Here is an 18,157-nt window from a genome sequence, read left to right as displayed (position 1 = left end):
AGTGCAGCAAATTTACATTATTGCCAATTATTGTTATGGATATTTTACACCAATTTTCTATTTAAATCTAGCAAAGTTTTTATCTTTATTATTCAAATCAAGTATTGCAAAGGATTTTGTCAATGAGAATCATTAATGAGGTAAAAGTGTGCTAAGGTGCACAAGATTACAGCATCATATTGGTCATGTGTGTCCAACCAGTCAAACCCCTGTTAAATATAAACTAGCTACAGAAGCCAATCACAGAGAGAAAGTAGGTATATAAGGAAGGACAAAAATACAAAAATGATACAACGTTATGGAGTTTTCTGCCACAGTGATCTTGGCAGGGCTAATCTTAGCTCTGCTGTGGCTGTTTAGTGTAAAAAGAAGGAAGTATCGTCTGCCTCCAGGACCTGCTCCACTTCCTCTTCTAGGAAACCTGCCACAAATAGACAAAAATGTACCTTTTAAAAGCATACTTAAGGTGAGTTTGGAATTTTTATTTATTTATTTATTAATTTTTAACATTTTTTATATTGTTAAATTGTTCAGTAAGAATAAACAAGAGCACCCTCCATTACTGTTCTGGATTTTTATTTTAGCTGCATGCTGACGTTGCATAAATATAAACAAGGTTTTTTACTTTGTCTTAGTTCAGTGAAACCTATGGTCCTGTGATGACGCTGTACATGGGCTGGCAGCGGACAGTGGTTCTGGTGGGGTATGATGCTGTGAAAGAAGCCTTGGTGGATCAGGCAGATGACTTCACAGGCAGAATGCCCGTACCATTTCTGTTCAAAGCTACCAAGGGCTATGGTAACAAGACACCATATATCATTTTTCAAGACCAGTGATTTCTTTGGCATGACTCCAAATCAACTTTACATGAAAATAAAGAAATTTCAAATAACAGTTTGTGTAAAAGTTTTTCCTAATCTTGACATTTCATCTTCTCAGGTTTAGCAATCAGTAATGGGGAGCGCTGGCGCCAGCTGCGACGCTTCACACTCACAACCCTGAGAGACTTTGGGATGGGACGCAAAGGGATGGAAGAATGGATCCAAGAAGTCAGCGAACACTTGAGGGTTCACATACGTACATTTAAAGGTGCGTTTGCAGCTATTGTGTGGGCACGTATTACATACAGGGTGGATTTGAAAAATCATTCATTGCTCAATCATTGCTTAAGTTTCTCTCTCTTTTTTTCCAGTACAGTAGCTTGACTATGACAAAAAAGATTTCAATTCAATATTTACCTCAGAATTGCATTGAGTCCTGCACAAGAAATAGGCTGTAGTAAGAAGCAAAAATAAATATGTAACAAAATGCACCAAATACACATAAAAATGTTGATAAAATATGTCAAATAATTCAGTAACATTTGAAGTCTATCAGATTTTGCAATTAACATACAAATCCTGCTTTGTCTGAACTCTTTAACGTTTGAACAGAAGACATGGAATATTGCATAACATGCTAAAACACTAAAGTATCGTTTATAGCGTCTGCTTGCTGTGACATGAGTGATGCACTTGGAAAGGATAAACTTATCCATGCCAATTTACAGTTATATGTTTTAATAAAATTATTTACTTTCAATTGTCATATCCACCTGAAAACTGAGGAAAAATGGATCTTTCAGTCAAACTTTTTTTGTGATTTGTGTGTCAGCTGCAGAGGAGCTAACTGAATAGGCTAGGTCTCAGGAGAATATTATCAATAAAAGTTAATGATCTAACCACAAGTTTGGAGCAAAAGCAGTTTATACAGAGTGGCCTATATAACAGAGAGTAAGTAGGCGTGAACACACAGATAATTTTGTGCCATGCCTAGGAACTATGCTGCTGTTAATACTTAAAGTGTAATTGCACTATAATGGAGTAATGCTGCTCTCTGGTCAGTCTGGGCCTTTATGTGAAGAGTTTGCAGCCTCAGAGTCCTGTCACAGTACAAACAAATGGGTTTCAATGTATTTGTTCATCCTAACCTGGCTGTAGGTGTGTGTTTGTCTGCCTCTTTGTGTTAGCTTTGTGTTAACCTTGTGACTACTGGGGTACATGCTAGAAACAAACAATCCAAAAAAATACTTAAGTATTTACTCCATAGCAGACAGTGAAGTACAACAAAGTATTTGGCAAGTAGATTCCAATGAAGCAACATAGAAGGGTGGAAATTCAGCAATGGCAGGAGATAGCACATGCTGGTGGTAATAATAACACAGCTGGAGACTTGGATGAGCAACAATGATAAAGTGGACATGGCTGAGGGAGATTTTGAAAGGTAGAATGACAGAAAAACACTGAGATTTAAAGCACACAGAGCAGAGATTTTTTTGTTATGAAAATCAAATCAAATTAGAGAATCAGCGTGATGATGAAAGAATTCGATTTAAAAAGAGGAAAGCAGAAGTGAGAAAAAGAAAAGAATTGCAATCCAAAAGCCCAGAAATCCAGACAGATGATTTCATTATTGAACTTCATGATATCATCATATGATAATTAACCTTAGTGGACTTCAGTTGATTAATGTGAAGAACTTTTTTTGTTTATCGTAATGCTCTCTTTTGTTGGTTGTTGTGAAAGTGTAAATAGCCGAATGGCCAGTATATTTGTGGAGCAGACAAAGAAGCAGAATAACAAGAAACAAGACTGGAGTACAACAAAAAGCGAGTTGTTTATTTTGGCTGATGAAAACACAAAAGCAAAAGGCAAAGGCAAAAACTAAACTATAACCTAAACTGGGAAACACTAAGACTAGACAAGAAAAACATTAACATGAAAAAGAGCGTGCAAAAACTGAGACTAAAGACAACATTAAATCCATGGATCATAAGGCGAGGAAAACAGACGACCTGACAGTGAACAAAGGGAGACAGAGGAGTTAAATACACAGAAGGGTAATGTGGGAAGTGGAAACATATGGGGAACACAGCTGACACAAATCAACATGACACCAAAGGGCAAGCACAACTAATACTGAACATGGAACACAAGACTGTCAAAATAAAGCAGGAAACGTGGAGAGATGTAAACTGGAAAGCACAAGCTTGACACAAGGTTCAAGAGAAAGCAAACATGAGAGACAGACAGAGGGACCGAGGGAGAACAAGAGTGAGGGAGCACTAGAGAGAGAGGGAGACTTAAACAAGGGGCACTTGAGAAAGAGGGAACGAGACATGACAGAAAGGACAGACATGGGACAGGAAGGGGACACGAGACACCTGGACCAGACAACATGGGAGCAAATATAACTAAGCATACTGCCAATGCTAAGAATAAGTTAATACTAAATAATAGAAAACTACATCCATGAAGTTTTCTATTTTTCTTTTATTTAGTGCCAACCACCCATCCATGGTGCAGCACAGTTGCACGGTGGTCAGCTGTTGCCACACAGCAGGAAGGTCAATTCCATCATCAGGCCGGGATCTTTCTGTGTGCAGTTTGCATGTTCTTGCATGTGTTTGCGTGGGTTACCTCCGGGTACTCTGGCTTCCTCCCACCATCCAAAGACATACAGTTTGTGGGGATAGGTTAATTGATTAACCCAAATTGCCCATTGGTGTGAATGCTGGAGTGAATGTGAGAGCGAATGGTTGTCTGTCTCTGTGTGTTGGCCCTGCGACAGACTGGTGACCTGTCCAGGGCGTACCCTGCCTCTCGCCCTATGACAGCTGGGATAGGCTCCTGCGACTCTGAAAAGGATAAGCGGAAGCGAATGGGTGGATGCATCATTCCAAACAAAAAATTCACAAAAAGACCATGAACTCGAAAATGCTGGGTCACAGACCCAGCGCACTGACAGAAAGTTTCTAACTGTCAAATCTTTCTTCAAAAGAAACTAAACTAAATTCGATGATTTATTTAAATAAAAACCTAACATTTGCATTTTTAATTTGGAACTTTGATAGCCATTTTCAGCTGTCTTTTTCCTTTTTTCTCCAGGTAAACCATTTGACCCCCAATTTTTGTTAAGCAGCACTGTTTCTAATGTGATCTGCTGCCTGGTTTTCGGGGAACGCTTCAGTTTTGAAGACAAGCAGTTCCTGCACCTTCTGACCATCATATCTAAGATCTTAAAGTTCAACAGTAGTCCTCTTGGTCAGGTCAGTGGACATAATTACAAAAAAATTAACATATAAAAAAAAATACAACAAACATACTGATCAGATAGTTCTGCATTTTTTACCTCCAAACCAACAAAGCTGAAGTGTCACAGTTAGCACTGGCCAACCGTGGGGATGTGAGGAAGGAGGACCCAAATGCTAGACTCTTTATGATAAACAGTGCCTTTATTTACAGTGGTGTAAATAATACACAGAATAATAAATCCCAGTGTGTTCCCTTGACTCCCATGTCGTATCTTCCACCCACAAGCCCGTGCTCTTCTGCTCCTGTGTGTCCGCGCACCCAGTGCTTGCTGCTCTTGTCTTCCATGCTCCTTCCTGGAGAAAATAACAAAGAAGCAACCTGTCAGGACACTCAACCACTGCAGGCATGCACTCACTTAACTTGGCTCACGAAGCCCACTAACGTGGAGTCTCACACAACGATCCCACACCAAGACGCGCTCAGCCACACTCTTAAGTAGCTCCCCGACTAGGCTTCATTAGCTGCAGGTGTGTGTGATCATCTGCTTTAGGTGTGGCCAGTCTCCAGACGGGACACACCCACCAGGCCTGCCTGAAACCCAGTGCTCACTCACAGACACATCCACACAAGAACAGCAGCACAGTGCAGCCAACATACATAATATATTATATCAGTCCATAGCTGCTCATGGACCCTGGGTCGCTCAGATCCAGGTCCCTGACATGAAGTGTGTTGTCTAAAGAATTAATACTCAGTAATACTGATTGCATATTTTCATACGTCTATAGACAAATAAAGCTGCTGTGTTTTTCCCTCCTGAAGATGCACAACATCTTTCCCTGGATCATGGAGCATCTTCCTGGCTACCACCAAACTATTTTTGGGCATGCAGAGGAGGCCAGAGATTTTATCGAGAGGAAAATCCAAGAGCACAAACAGACACTGGACCCCAGCTCCCCCAGAGACTACATTGACTGCTTCCTCATCAGAATTAATCAGGTTGGAAAGAACTGAAGGATCAGTTGCTTTGTTTAGGGCACTTTGCATTGTGTCGTTCTTTTTTCCGTATTTGCATTAAACAGGTTGGAATTATTTAAACTATATTTCGAGCTGGTCTGTTATGTGCTGCTAAAAAGGCATTTGAGTATTTTAAATTTGGTTTCTGTTGAGACAACAATATTCCTAATTTGTCTCCTTAGGAAAAGGACAATCCCTCAAGTGAGTTCAATTATGACAACTTGGTTTCTACTGTACTGAATCTGTTTGTTGCTGGAACAGAGACCACCAGCTCCACCCTGAGATATGCTCTCACTGTGCTGATTAAATACCCCAAAATACAGGGTAGGTGTACAGAAAAAAGTATTACCAACTTGCTTTTAGCCCTAAATATATTATAGTTAGGGATAAGTCTGTTTGTGAATCTAAAACTTAGCAGCCATTACAAACAGATCAGAGCGGTTATAGTTTTTGTTTTGCTTTGTCCAGAGAAAATGCAGCAAGAGATTGACACTGTAATTGGAAAAGATCGTTGTCCCAGGATGCACGACAAGAAGTCCCTCCCATTTTCAGATGCTGTCATCCATGAGGTCCAACGTTTTCTTGACATTGTGCCCTTCAGCATACCTCACTACGCACTGAATGACATATCCTTCAGGGGTTATACAATCCCAAAGGTATTCTTAATTCCAAGACATTATACGTATTACAGTCAGTATTAAGTCCATCGTGCATCATGTCAGGGGTTAATGTCAAAAGTATTAAAAGCATCAATAGACTAACAACATATTTGTTCTGAACAGGACACTGTAATTATTCCTTTCTTGCACTCTGTGCTGAAAGAGGAAAAGCAATGGGCCACTCCCAGGTTCTTCAATCCCCAGCACTTCCTGGACCATAACGGCAACTTCAAGAAAAATCCTGCATTCATGCCATTCTCTGCAGGTACATAAAGTCCTGACACAGTTGATAAATTATACAATTTTCAGCTGTAGCTCTATATAAATCAGCTAACCTGGCCTCAAGGCACTTATTATAGTAAGGTAGAAACCCTAAAATAATAAGTACAAGCAATTTTGGTTACCATAGAGTGATTTGTGATTGTGTGTCTTTACAGGGAAGAGAGCGTGTGTTGGCGAGTCTCTTGCTCGTATGGAGCTTTTTATCTTCGTAGTCTCACTGCTGCAGGATTTCACCTTTTCCTGTGAAGGAGGCCCTGACAGTGTAGACCTCGATCCAGAGTACAGCAGCTTTGCCAATTTACCTCGAAGTCATCAAATCATAGCTACAGCACGTTAAAATGAGAGCCACTCAGTCTGTCATCATTTGCAGCACTATGACTGACATGGATCTCTACAACATGCTGCATTGCGTTAATGTGGTGCAGTAACATTAAATGTACAATTAAAAGTAGAGTTAAATGAATGTGCAATCAATTTTTGCTGTTATGTCTGTGATATAGAAAAAAGACATGAAATAATAATAATATAAGTGAGATGTGGGGTTTTAGCTGGGAAGGCATGATTTCAAATAATGTGCTGAATCTAAGTTCTAAGAGTTTCTGTAGTGTTTTAAACTAAATAGTGAATTTACTGACAAATTGTTGTTGTTGTTGTTGTTTTTTTGTTTCTTTCATTTTTTTTTTTGTCAAAACACAAACACAGAAACACGATAAAGTTACTCATAGGTTTTATATAATAATTTCAACAAGTCTTCCAGAGTTGATGATAAAGAATATCCACGCCCTGAGTCATTCCTGTGAATCATTAACCTGCAATCTTGGTGAAGAGGACGGAGCTGTTTTACATGTTTTGATTATAGAAATCAGGTCAAATGTTGTAATAGCTGTTTGGCAATGAAATGAGAAATAGGTGTACTAAGGTGAACAGGAAGATCACATGGCTCACCTGTGCTCTAATGCGGTGCTCCTGCCAACTCTCTTATAAGTTAACTAATAGCTTGTACAAATTACTTTAGGCCTGTCAACAAAGCATATGTTTTTATGTAAACACCTAGTCTTGAACATTAAATTGTAATCACTATGTTTCTCCTTAGTGCTGAGCAGGTAAACCCAGTTTCATATGAAAAAGAAAATAAACAATCCAAATAAAGTCTGACAAAGATTTTTGTGAAATGTTCCTTTCAAATTTAGATCATAAGTATTTACTACTTTAACAGCATTCACTGTAAACATATTTTATGTTTCTACGAGTGAAGCACAGTATTGGATTGCTTGGATTCATTTCACAGAGTTGATTGGTTTGGTAAGAGAGCAGATTTGTATTAGAAACTGAACCTATTTTATAATAGTTACGTATGCTGTTGCAGACAGCGTGTAAATGTTCAAACAGGTGCCAGAGCAGTGTGTGGGCCAAATCTTGATTCCAGTAGAGGGCAGTGTAGACTGACAAATGAGGATGGTTTACATGTTTTGACTTTTGACTATTCAAATCAAATGTTGCAACATCTTTTTGTCAATGAGCATCGTTAATGAGGTAAAAGTGTGCTAAGGTGCACAAGATTAAAACATCACATTGATCATGTGTGTCCAACCAGCCAAACCTCTGTTAAATATAAACTAGCTACAGAAGCCAATCACAGAGAGAAAGTAGGTATATAAGGAAGGACAAAAATACAAAATACAACGTTATGGAGTTTTCTGCCACAGTGATCTTGGCAGGGCTAATCTTAGCTCTGCTGTGGCTGTTTAGTGTAAAAAGAAGGAAGTATCGCCTGCCTCCAGGACCTCCAGGATTTTTCATATTGTTAAATTGTTCAGTAACTTAAGAATAAACAAGGGCACACTCCCCAAAAGTGGATTCTGTTCATCTGGACGTAGCGTTTTGTGGGAGAAACGTTTCGTCACTCATCCAAGTGACTTCTTCAGTCTCAAGGGCACACTCCATTACTGTTCTGGATTTTTATTTTAGCTGTGTGCTGACGTTGCATGAATACAAAAAAGGTTTTTTTCTTCTTAACTTTGTCTTAGTTCAGTGAAACCTATGGTCCTGTGATGACGCTGTACATGGGCTGGCAGCGGACAGTGGTTCTGGTGGGGTATGATGCTGTGAAAGAAGCCTTGGTGGATCAGGCAGATGACTTCACAGGCAGAATGCCTGTACCATTTCTGTTCAAAGCTACCAACGGTTATGGTAACAAGACACCATATATCATTTTTCAAGACGAGTGATTTCTTTGGCATGACTCTAAGTCAACTTTACATGAAAATAAAGAAATTTCAAATAACAGTTTGTGTAAAAGTTTTTCCTAATCTTGACATTTCATCTTCTCAGGTTTAGCAATCAGTAATGGGGAGCGCTGGCGCCAGCTGCGACGCTTCACACTCACAACCCTGAGAGACTTTGGGATGGGACGCAAGGGGATGGAAGAATGGATCCAAGAAGTCAGCGAACACTTGAGGGTTCACATACGTACATTTAAAGGTGCGTTTTCAACATGTTGAGGGTGGATTTGAAAAAGGACTGCTGTTTTTCTTTTTCCCTCAATCACTGCTCGAGTCTTTCACTCTTTTTCCAGTACAGTAGCTTGAATATGACCAAAAAATGTTCAATTCAATATTTACCGGAGAAGTTACTGTCACTTTGAAAAAAAGGAAACATAATTAACAAGAACATTTCATGGAAACACTACAAAACTCTTCATTTGTGCCTGCACAAGAAATAGGTTGTGGTAGTAAGAGAGGCTAGGGAAACAAAACTAAATATGTAACAAAATGCACCAATCACGCATTAACATTTTGATAAAATACATCAAATAATTTAGTAACATATGGCGAAGTCTACAACTATCAGATTTTGTAATTCATGTACAAATCCTGTTTTGTCTGAACTCTTTAATCTTTGCATAGAAAACATAAAGTATTGCATATCCTGCCAAAACACTAAAGTATCATTTATAACGTCAGCTTGCTGTGACATGACTGATGCGCTTGGAAAAGATTAAATTACCCATGCTGATTTACAGTTATATACTTTATGTGAAGAGTTTGCAGCCTCAGAGTCCTCTCACAGTACAAACAAATGTGTGTCAGTGTATTTGTTGATCCTAACCAGGCTGTAGGTGTGTGTGTGGCTCCTTGTGTTAGACGTTCACCCTATTACTACTGGAGTACATTCTAGAAACAAACAATCCAAAACAAATACTTAAGTATTTACTCCATAGCAGACAGTGAAGTACAACAACATGTTTGGCAAGTAGATTCTAATATAGAAGGGTGGAAATTCAGCAATGGCAGAAAATAGCACAATACCTATGGGCCTCGATGCTGGTGGAATAATAACACAGCTGGAGATTTGGATCAGCAACAATGATAAAATGGACATGGCTGAGGGGGAATTCGAAAGGTAAAATGACAGAAACACACTGTGATTTAAAGCACATTGATTAGAGACTTTTTTATTAGAAATTTATAGAAAAACAAATCAAATTATTGAATCATTGTGATGATGAAAGAATTCGATTTAAAAACAGGAAAGCGGAAGTGAGAAAAAGAAAAGAGTTGCAGTCCAAAAGCCCAGAAATCCAGACAGATGACTTCATTATTGAACTTCATGTTATCATCATATGTTAATTAGCTTTAGTTGACTTCAATTGATTAAGGTGGATATTTTTCTTATGTTAATCATAATGCTCTCTTGTGTTGATTGTTGAGACTGTTTCTCATTGTCAAATCTTTCTTCAAAGAGAAACTATAAGCTAAATGAGATGATTTATTTAAATAAAGATTTCACATAGTTGTATTTGTAATTCGTAACTTTGCTAACTATTTCCAACTTTCCTTTTTTCTCCAGGTAAACCATTTGACCCCCAATTTTTGTTAAGCAGCACTGTTTCTAATGTGATCTGCTGACTGGTTTTTGGGGAATGCTTCAGTTTTGAAGACAAGCAGTTCCTGCACCTTCTGACCATCATGCCTAAGGTCACAAGGTTTAACAGTAGTCCTCTTGGTCAGGTCAGTGGGCATAATAAAAAAAAAAGACAAACATACTGATTGAATAGTTCTGCATTATTACCTCCAAACCAACAAACCTGAAGTGTGTTGTCCAAAAAATTGATACACAATAAAATTTATTGCATGTTTCCACACGTCTTTAAACAAATAAAGCTGTTGTGTTTTTCCCCGGAAGATGTACAACATCTTTCCCTGGATCATGGACCATCTTCCTGGCTACCACCAAACTATTTTTGGACATGTAAAGGAGGCCAGAGATTTTATCAAGAGGGAAATCCAAGAGCACAAAGAGACCCTGGACTCCAGCTCCCCCAGAGGCTTCACTGACTGCTTCCTCATCAGAATTAATCAGGTTGGAAAGAACTGAAGGATCAGTTGCTTTGTTAAGGACACTTAGGACTTTTTCAGTAGAGATGATGCATTCAAATATGTATTATTTATTCAAACTATATTTCAAGTGGGTCTGTTGCCTGCTGCTGAAAAGGCATTTAGTTTATTTTTTTTTTGTAATTTGTTTTGAGACAACAATATTCCTAATTTGTCTCCTTAGGAAAAGGACAATCCCTCAAGTGAGTTCAACTACGACAACTTGGTTTCTACTGTATTGAATCTGTTTGTTGCTGGAACAGAGACCACCAGCTACACCCTGAGCTCTCACTGTGCTGATTAAACACCCCAAAATACAGGGTAGGAATACACAAAAAATATTACCAACTTGTAGTGTTGGGAAGGTTACTTTTAAAATGTATTCCACTACAGATTACAGAATACATGCCCCAAAATGTATTTTGTAACATATTCCGTTACGTTACTCAATGAGAGTAACGTATTCTGAATACTGTCACTGCGCCCCAGGGTGGCTGTGGCTACAATGTAGCTTGCCATCACCAGTGTGCGAATGTGTGTGTGAATGGGTGGATGACTGGTTGTGTAAAGCGCTTTGGGGTCCTCATATGTGGATCTCATTTTTCTCAGAAACAAAAATCATGTAAAAAAAATAAAATAAAATAAAATAAAATCTGGAAATTCTTTGTTTTTACATTCATCAGGTCCCAATCTGCCCAAATAGGAAAGAGAAATTAAAAATGCATGCCATGAAAGAGTTCGGGTCTTAGGAGGTTAATATAAGGTGGACATTAGGTAAGGCTGCACTTTCTGCAGCAATCTCGTATAGAAAACTATTCCACGTGTATATAAAACAGGTCCACGGCTCCGAACTGTAGTAAAGGGACCTCTGGCTAATACGTCGGGTTCCGTGTCGGGCTCGTAGCCGAAAACTAGCTTTACTTTGTTGTCGATTAAGGCGAAACTCGGGCCGATCCCCAAAATGGTCAAACCTTCATTTCTGGTCTTCACCATGAAGACATTTTGCATTGTCATTGTCATCATGCTGCTGAAGCACCATGTCTGCAGTCTGCAGTTAACTTGTAATATGTAACTGTGTTATATCAATAATTACTTATTATTTGCTTAATAACAAGACTAGTGGGTCTCACTTTAATCAAGGAGAAAGAAACATCAATTGTTATTCACAAAGCTTCTAGAATACCTGTCATCTATTCTTCCATTTAAAGGTACATTTCATGATCCAGTTGATACTTAACATTAGATATTAGATAAATATAACCCTTCAACTAGATGAACTGCAAACTGCTCAAATTAGACTCTTTCAGTCCCCTGGCTAACACTAATCCATGTGACTTTAAAAAAATAAAAATTTTGGACCATCTGACAAAGTAAGATAGGGAACAACAAAAGACACACTTAACAATTACAAAACTCTCATTTAACATAACATGGCAGAAACCTGACAATGGGAGACAGATAGGGAGAGGAACCAAAATCACAAAGGCCGAACAAAAATAAAAATTCAAAACACAACACCACAAAACTTGAGGAAAAAGATAAAGTGAGTATTTTGAATTTTGGCTCTATTTTGAGTGTCAAAGCAGTGTTACCAATTTGTCCTCTCAGGACATTATGACAGCTTGCTGTCTGCAAAGCCGGATCTTGGCTGGAAGAGAATCCACCAGTTCTAGCCTACAAAACAAGACAGTTCTAAGGAAGAAACAACTTTGGCATAGCTGAATAACTTTTAACTTTTCTGTTGTGGTCATCAAAGAATTAAATATGTAACTCCTATGTTATCTAAATAAATCCATAATTGTGCAACACTGCAGTGACACTGCTTATGTATAAACACAACGTCCTCTACCACTTCCATAGAAGATATTTGTTCCAAAGGTTAATTCTTGGACTAATGCTACTTGTTTGTATGGTTGTATGTTTGAACATACTATTAAACCCAGTAGAAATATTGTTAACCTGAACCCATATTATTCTTGCTCACTCTTGGCTTAAAAATACTGATAACCATAGCTTCATAGCAGACCTTGATTGAACATTCAGTAACTGATTCAAAAATTAAAAAAACAGGAAAAAAATATTGACAGATATCAATGACATCACTTGTATAAAGAAGAAAGAAGGATTTAAACTACTTGCCCCTGTTCTTCCATTTATTTACTACAACTGTAATACTTAACCTTTGATGTACAAACTAAACCTGATAGAACTGGCTTCAGGTACAAACTACAAACTGTGGTCAGTCTAGATTCCTTTATTATGTGTTTTTGTAAATGGCCTGTATTTGTATAGCGCTTTACATAGTCCCTAAGGACCCCAAAGCACTTTACACGTTCAGTCATCCACCCATTCACACACTGGTGATGGCAGCTACATTGTAGCCACAGCTGCCCTGGGGCGCACTGACAGAGGCCAGGCTGCCGGACACTGGCGCCACCGGGCCCTCTGACCACCACCAGTAGGCAACGGGTGAAGTGTCTTGCCCAAGAACACAACGACTGAGACTGTCCGAGCCGGGGCTCGAACCGGCAACCTTCCGATTACAAGACAAACTGCCAACTCTTGAGCCACGATCGCCCACGATTTTTAGTGGAATCTTGTTTCTTTTTCTATTGTTTTTGTCTGCTGAATGTGTTCTGTTCTTGCTCTTGTGCATTTCCTTGTGAAAGGAAATTGTAATTTAAATAAGACAGCTCATGTATATAAATATTTAATACCACAAAATTATATTTTCTTGCTGCCTCTTTGCTGATGCTCCACTCAATTTAATATGACTGGAAGTACTATGTCTAACAAAGAGGTGTTTGTTGTTAGCTCAATTATACAGTAAAGGGCTGACTTTTCATATGTCAACTGTGCCCATTTTTGTTGTTTACATTTTTTCACATTTCTTAATTATTCAATGAAAATACTAACTCGTATTTTTACAAGTCTAAAAACAAAATTATTTTTTAAACACAAACGACAAAGTCTTTAATACTTGTACTGAAACTCATTATTTGATCATTTGATTACGTCTGTATTTATTAATGTAACTTGTTCTTTTTTCTGTTTGTTTAACCTTTTCAAATAAACCCAGATGATATGACAGATTGGAGGCTAAACAAAAAGGTGCTTCGTATTTACTATGGAATAATGCAAATGTTGCTGCCACTGTCTCTAAGACAAAGGTTATTCCTTGCAGTACAGTGGCATTTTCTGCAGAGCTGATTTCCTTCGCTCTCATGTGGGTGTTTAGTAACAGAAGCATAAAAAAGGGATTTTCCTTCAGGACTTACTGTTCTCACACCAATCTGAAATTAAACATGTAACCGACAGATTCAAGTATGACTACAAGGCTGAGCATATTGCTCAACAGCATTCCGCAGCACAGCGTGAAATCCACGCAAAAGGTTGACCAGCGCCTGACAAGCAGCGTAAATGGCTGCATTTCTATTAGTTCTCTTTTGATCTCTCAGCCATTTCAACTCCAGGGAACAGCAAGAGTTTCTGTCCTGGAAAATCATGGAGTTTTCTGGCACGTTGATTTTAATAGGGGCTGTCTTGACGTTACTGTAGCTTTTCAGCATCAAGAGTCATAGGCAACTTGCCTTACCTCCCGGACCCTCTGCCCTGCCTATCATCGGAAATGTGCTACAAATGGACAAAAGGGCCCCATTCAAAACTATGCTAAAGGTGACTGAATTACTTCTTAACACATAAACCCCCACATAATGTTTAACACAATGTTCTGACTGTTTTGATTGCAGTATGTATGTGCATGTTTTTGTGCATTCTTATGGAAAAACCGCTAAGCTGATTGTTATTTTTATTGTGTAAGACAGCATTATAGTATACCAGTAAACCATTATTTATTTATTTACAGACATCAGCCTCAACTGATTGTCAAAATATTTCATTGCTTGTGGCATAGGATTATGCTTTGGTGTTAAAGGTCCCAGGGATTGGTATGTCTGTATAAGCTCACTCATTTTTCCATTTAACCCTTCAGCTCAGTGATAATTATGGCTCGGTGATGACTATGTATCTGGGCCCCCAACGCACAGTGATTTTGTTAGGGGTATGATGCTGTGAAGGAGGCGCTGGTGGACCAAGCAGATGACTTCTCTGGCCGAGGACCTATCCCGTTACTTTTCAAAGCTTCCAAAGGCTACGGTAATATAGAGGATTTAATGTTACAATGTGTCTTTTTTGTGAAGGTCATGTTTATGAAACTATGCGTTACTTCTACCTTTCAAAAGGTTTGGGTGTTAGCAATGGAGAGTGTTGGCAACAGCTACGAAGGTTTACCCTGACAACTTTGAAAGACTTTGGGATGGGATGTAAAGGAATGGAAGAGTGGATCCAGGAGGAGAGCAGTCATCTGGTGGGCTGCATTAAAAAGATGAATGGTTGGTATAGAATATGGAAAGGTGACTGTGCTTGTCTTGTGTGTTCAGTTTGTCATATACAGAGTTATAAACAAATATTCACACATTCAAAATAAACTAAACTAAATGATGTTGTACATTTGAGCTTTTGCACCATGTCCATTGTGACTTGCTGTTTGTTTTTTGACCAACACTAAGTGATTTGCAGTCACAAATCATGTGATTATCAAGTTGTAAATAAATCAAAAGTTGCTCCAGAAACACCGTAATTTTTGGATCTGTTTTTGTACACATATAAGTAAATGTTGCCTATTTTTACATCATCCTAAAAGCTCTCAGGTAAAACAGTGTCATATATTTTTGATGCGATTTTGACTGCTGGTAAGCCCAATTCCCAGTAAATATCAGTAAATTTTAAAGTTCACAGTTTCTCAGGGCTGTTGTACGTGTCAGTTGTCATGATGCTCTTTAGTTTTCTGCTGGATTACTGAGTAACAAAAGACAATTTCCTATCATCTGCAGGCGTTTTCTTACACAGGGACTTTTTGTAATGTCTCTGTTAGAATACTGATTCTACAATTTTAATCTTTGCATGCCCTACTGCTTCAAATAAAATACAAAATTAGTTATTAACATTTAAAAATGTACCTTAAACTTAAAAAAAGCATTTAACACAAATAAACATATATTTTTGAATGAGTGTCGTTGTTGCAACTGTTTTAAGTATTCATATAATTCTTGATAATAATAAAACAGGACTATAATGAAAATTGTTGACTCCTGACTAGTGTCGGTTTGTTGTTTCATGGGTGACACTGATGAATGTCTTTCTTTCTTTTCTTTTTTTTAGCTAAACCCTTTGATCCAACCTTCTTCCTGAGCTGCACCGTGTCCAATGTTATCTGCTGTTTGGTGTTTGGCCAGCGCTTCAGTTATGATGATAAACACTTCCTATACCTTCTGCAGATCATCTCAGACACCTTGAAATTTGGCAGCAGTTCTCAGGGCCAGGTAAAAGCTAAAGTAACAATAACATGAAACTGGCATGGCGGGTGAGTGATTCAATTAAAAACCAAATGTGCCCAAATAATAGCTAGAGTTCAGCAACATTGCAACACAGCAATCGAGTCTTTTTTTTTTTTCTCTCATCACAGCTCTATAATATCTTCCCACGGTTGATGGAGTGGTTGCCAGGTTCACATCACAATGTGTTTGCCAAACTTGAGGAGATGAGAGCATTTATTATGAATAAAATCCAAGAACATCAGGACACACTGGACGCAAGTTCACCCAGAGATTACATTGACTGCTTCCTCCTAAGACTCAATAAGGTGTGACAGAACTAAATTTAATAACCAGACTAAATCTTTGTGAATTACCTCACTTAGGCTTCTTTTATTTACTGCTGATAATTGTTCTTTCACAAATGTGCATGCCCCCTATTATAAGACAATTCCTTTGCATTGGTATTCCCCTGCAAGTGCATTTTAAAGTCTTTAATTTTAATCTTGAGGTTGTATTGTTAAACTGATAAAATTGTTTTTACTTTCTGGAAAAGCACATTCCTACAAGCCAGTTCCACTATGACAACTTGGTGTCAACAGTGTTGAATCTTTATCTGGCAGGAACTGAAACCACCAGCTCAACTATCAGATATGCATTAAATGTTCTGATCAAATACCCCCAAATACAAGGTAGAAACAGAAAGCAAATGAAATTCTGCACACTTGCTCTGATGATTTTCTTCTCTTAAAAATAAATAAAACTTCAGACTGAATGACATTATAATTGGTAATTCGTGTTAATTGTTCACTCCAGAAATCTATGTAAAGCAGCACTAAAATATTTGAAAGTCTTTATTTAATCTTATTTTTTGCTGATTTGCTACTGACTTTAGAGCTTTCTCCACTAATTATGTTGCAATTTTCTTCTCATTCCAAAGAGACCATTCAGCAGGAAATTGACACTCTAGTTGGACAGCGTTGCCCTTGTATGGAAGACAAGAAGTCCCTTCCATATACAGACGCAGTCCTCCATGAAATTCAACGTTTTCTAGATATTATCCCCTTGAGCATCCCTCACTATGCACTACATGACATTTCTTTCAGGGGTTACACAATTCCCAAGGTATTTTGATGTAATCTATTTTAGTGCTGTTTATGCAGAATGTTCCCAGATAAGAAATGTCCCATCTGTTTGAACATCTTTTCTCAACAGGATACACTAATTATTCCCTTGTTGCACTCTGTGCTAAAAGATGAAAAACGGTGGGCAACTCCACGGTCTTTTAACCCCCAGCACTTTCTGGACAACAATGGGAACTTTAAGAAAAACCCTGCATTTCTGCCCTTCTCTGCAGGTAATGATGCACATTTCCTTCTATCCTCCACGCCTTTAGAAAATGTGCTCCTCATTGGATCTACTTTATTAACACATTTTTGTGGCATTATGCCCTTTCCTGGAATATTCTGAGTAAGATTTTTCTGTGAAGAGAAGAATCATAAAACAATCTTTTTTTCCATCACAGTTAGATGTATATTGTTTTTCTCATTGGCTTATTTATGCTCTTCTTCCAGGAAAGAGATCTTGCGTTGGAGAGTCTCTCGCTCGCATGGAGATTTTCCTCTTCCTGGTGTCACTGCTGCAACATTTCACTTTCTCTTGCCCTGGCGGGCCTGACAGCATAGACCTCAGCCCTGAGTACAGTGGCTTTGCCAATGTGCCTCGCAGATACACAATTATTGCAACACCCCGGTAGTAATGCTGATTTAAACTATAGTCTGGGTTTTCAATCTTCTAAACTTTTAAGACTGATATCACTAGCTGTTATGATCAATTTTCATGCCCCGTGCTTCAGTGTGTTTTTCTGTCTATATAAATTCTATCATCTTGTTTACAGCATATCCAATGTTGTTCGGTGTGGTATATTTTCTTTTCCCACCTATCTTTCCATGAAATCTCTTGTTTTTAAAGAAAGCATCCTAATCATACAATAAACCACGAGAAGAGATCCATATGAAGTAATTTCATTGATGAATGGGAAATTTTATTAATCATTATGTGAAAAGTTGCTTTGACCAGGAAAAAAAAAAAAAAAGTAGGGCTGTTTATAGTGTATGGTAAACCCTGTCTGTCTACAGCACAGATCACTGAACTATATAACAAGGAGTTAAATCTGTAATTTGATAAGTTTGAGGTCAGGTGATGAATCGATGCGTACTCCAGTGGATGGCTGAGTAACAGTAGATGCCTGCATCTGACCTTAGGTATCGCCATTGAGACAGTGGCTGGAGTACATTAAGAACCCATCAAATTATTTAAAGTATTGGCTTTCGTAGTGGGTTTTTATTAAACCTTAAGACTGTGTGAGGAAGTTAAAC

At 38.2% G+C, this 18,157-nt stretch overlaps 2 protein-coding genes and 1 pseudogene across 2 annotated transcripts; all 3 read left to right on the top strand.

Annotated features, from left to right (window-relative positions):
• Positions 1–275: 275 nt before the first annotated feature.
• Positions 276–6,887, top strand: LOC120737171 (cytochrome P450 2G1-like). The gene is made up of 9 exons (XM_040037723.1): positions 276–466; positions 636–798; positions 940–1,089; positions 3,927–4,087; positions 4,896–5,072; positions 5,273–5,414; positions 5,559–5,746; positions 5,873–6,014; positions 6,187–6,887. Exons 1-9 carry the CDS (start codon positions 299–301, stop codon positions 6,366–6,368), a joined length of 1,473 nt encoding a protein of 490 aa, XP_039893657.1. The 5' UTR covers positions 276–298; the 3' UTR covers positions 6,369–6,887.
• A 1,165-nt stretch (positions 6,888–8,052) lies between these two features.
• Positions 8,053–9,993, top strand: LOC120737180 (cytochrome P450 2G1-like). Its single transcript, XM_040037740.1, has 3 exons — positions 8,053–8,221; positions 8,363–8,512; positions 9,881–9,993. The coding sequence occupies exons 1-3, from the start codon at positions 8,083–8,085 to the stop codon at positions 9,937–9,939; spliced, it is 348 nt and encodes a 115-aa protein (XP_039893674.1). The 5' UTR covers positions 8,053–8,082; the 3' UTR covers positions 9,940–9,993.
• Positions 9,994–13,513: 3,520 nt separating this feature from the next.
• Positions 13,514–17,680, top strand: LOC120737181 (annotated as a pseudogene).
• Positions 17,681–18,157: the final 477 nt, after the last annotated feature.

Source organism: Simochromis diagramma, unplaced genomic scaffold (genome assembly GCF_900408965.1).
Source record: "Simochromis diagramma unplaced genomic scaffold, fSimDia1.1 OVJJ01000463.1, whole genome shotgun sequence".
NCBI lineage: Eukaryota > Metazoa > Chordata > Actinopteri > Cichliformes > Cichlidae > Simochromis > Simochromis diagramma.
This window is presented reverse-complemented; position numbering and strand designations above follow the sequence as displayed.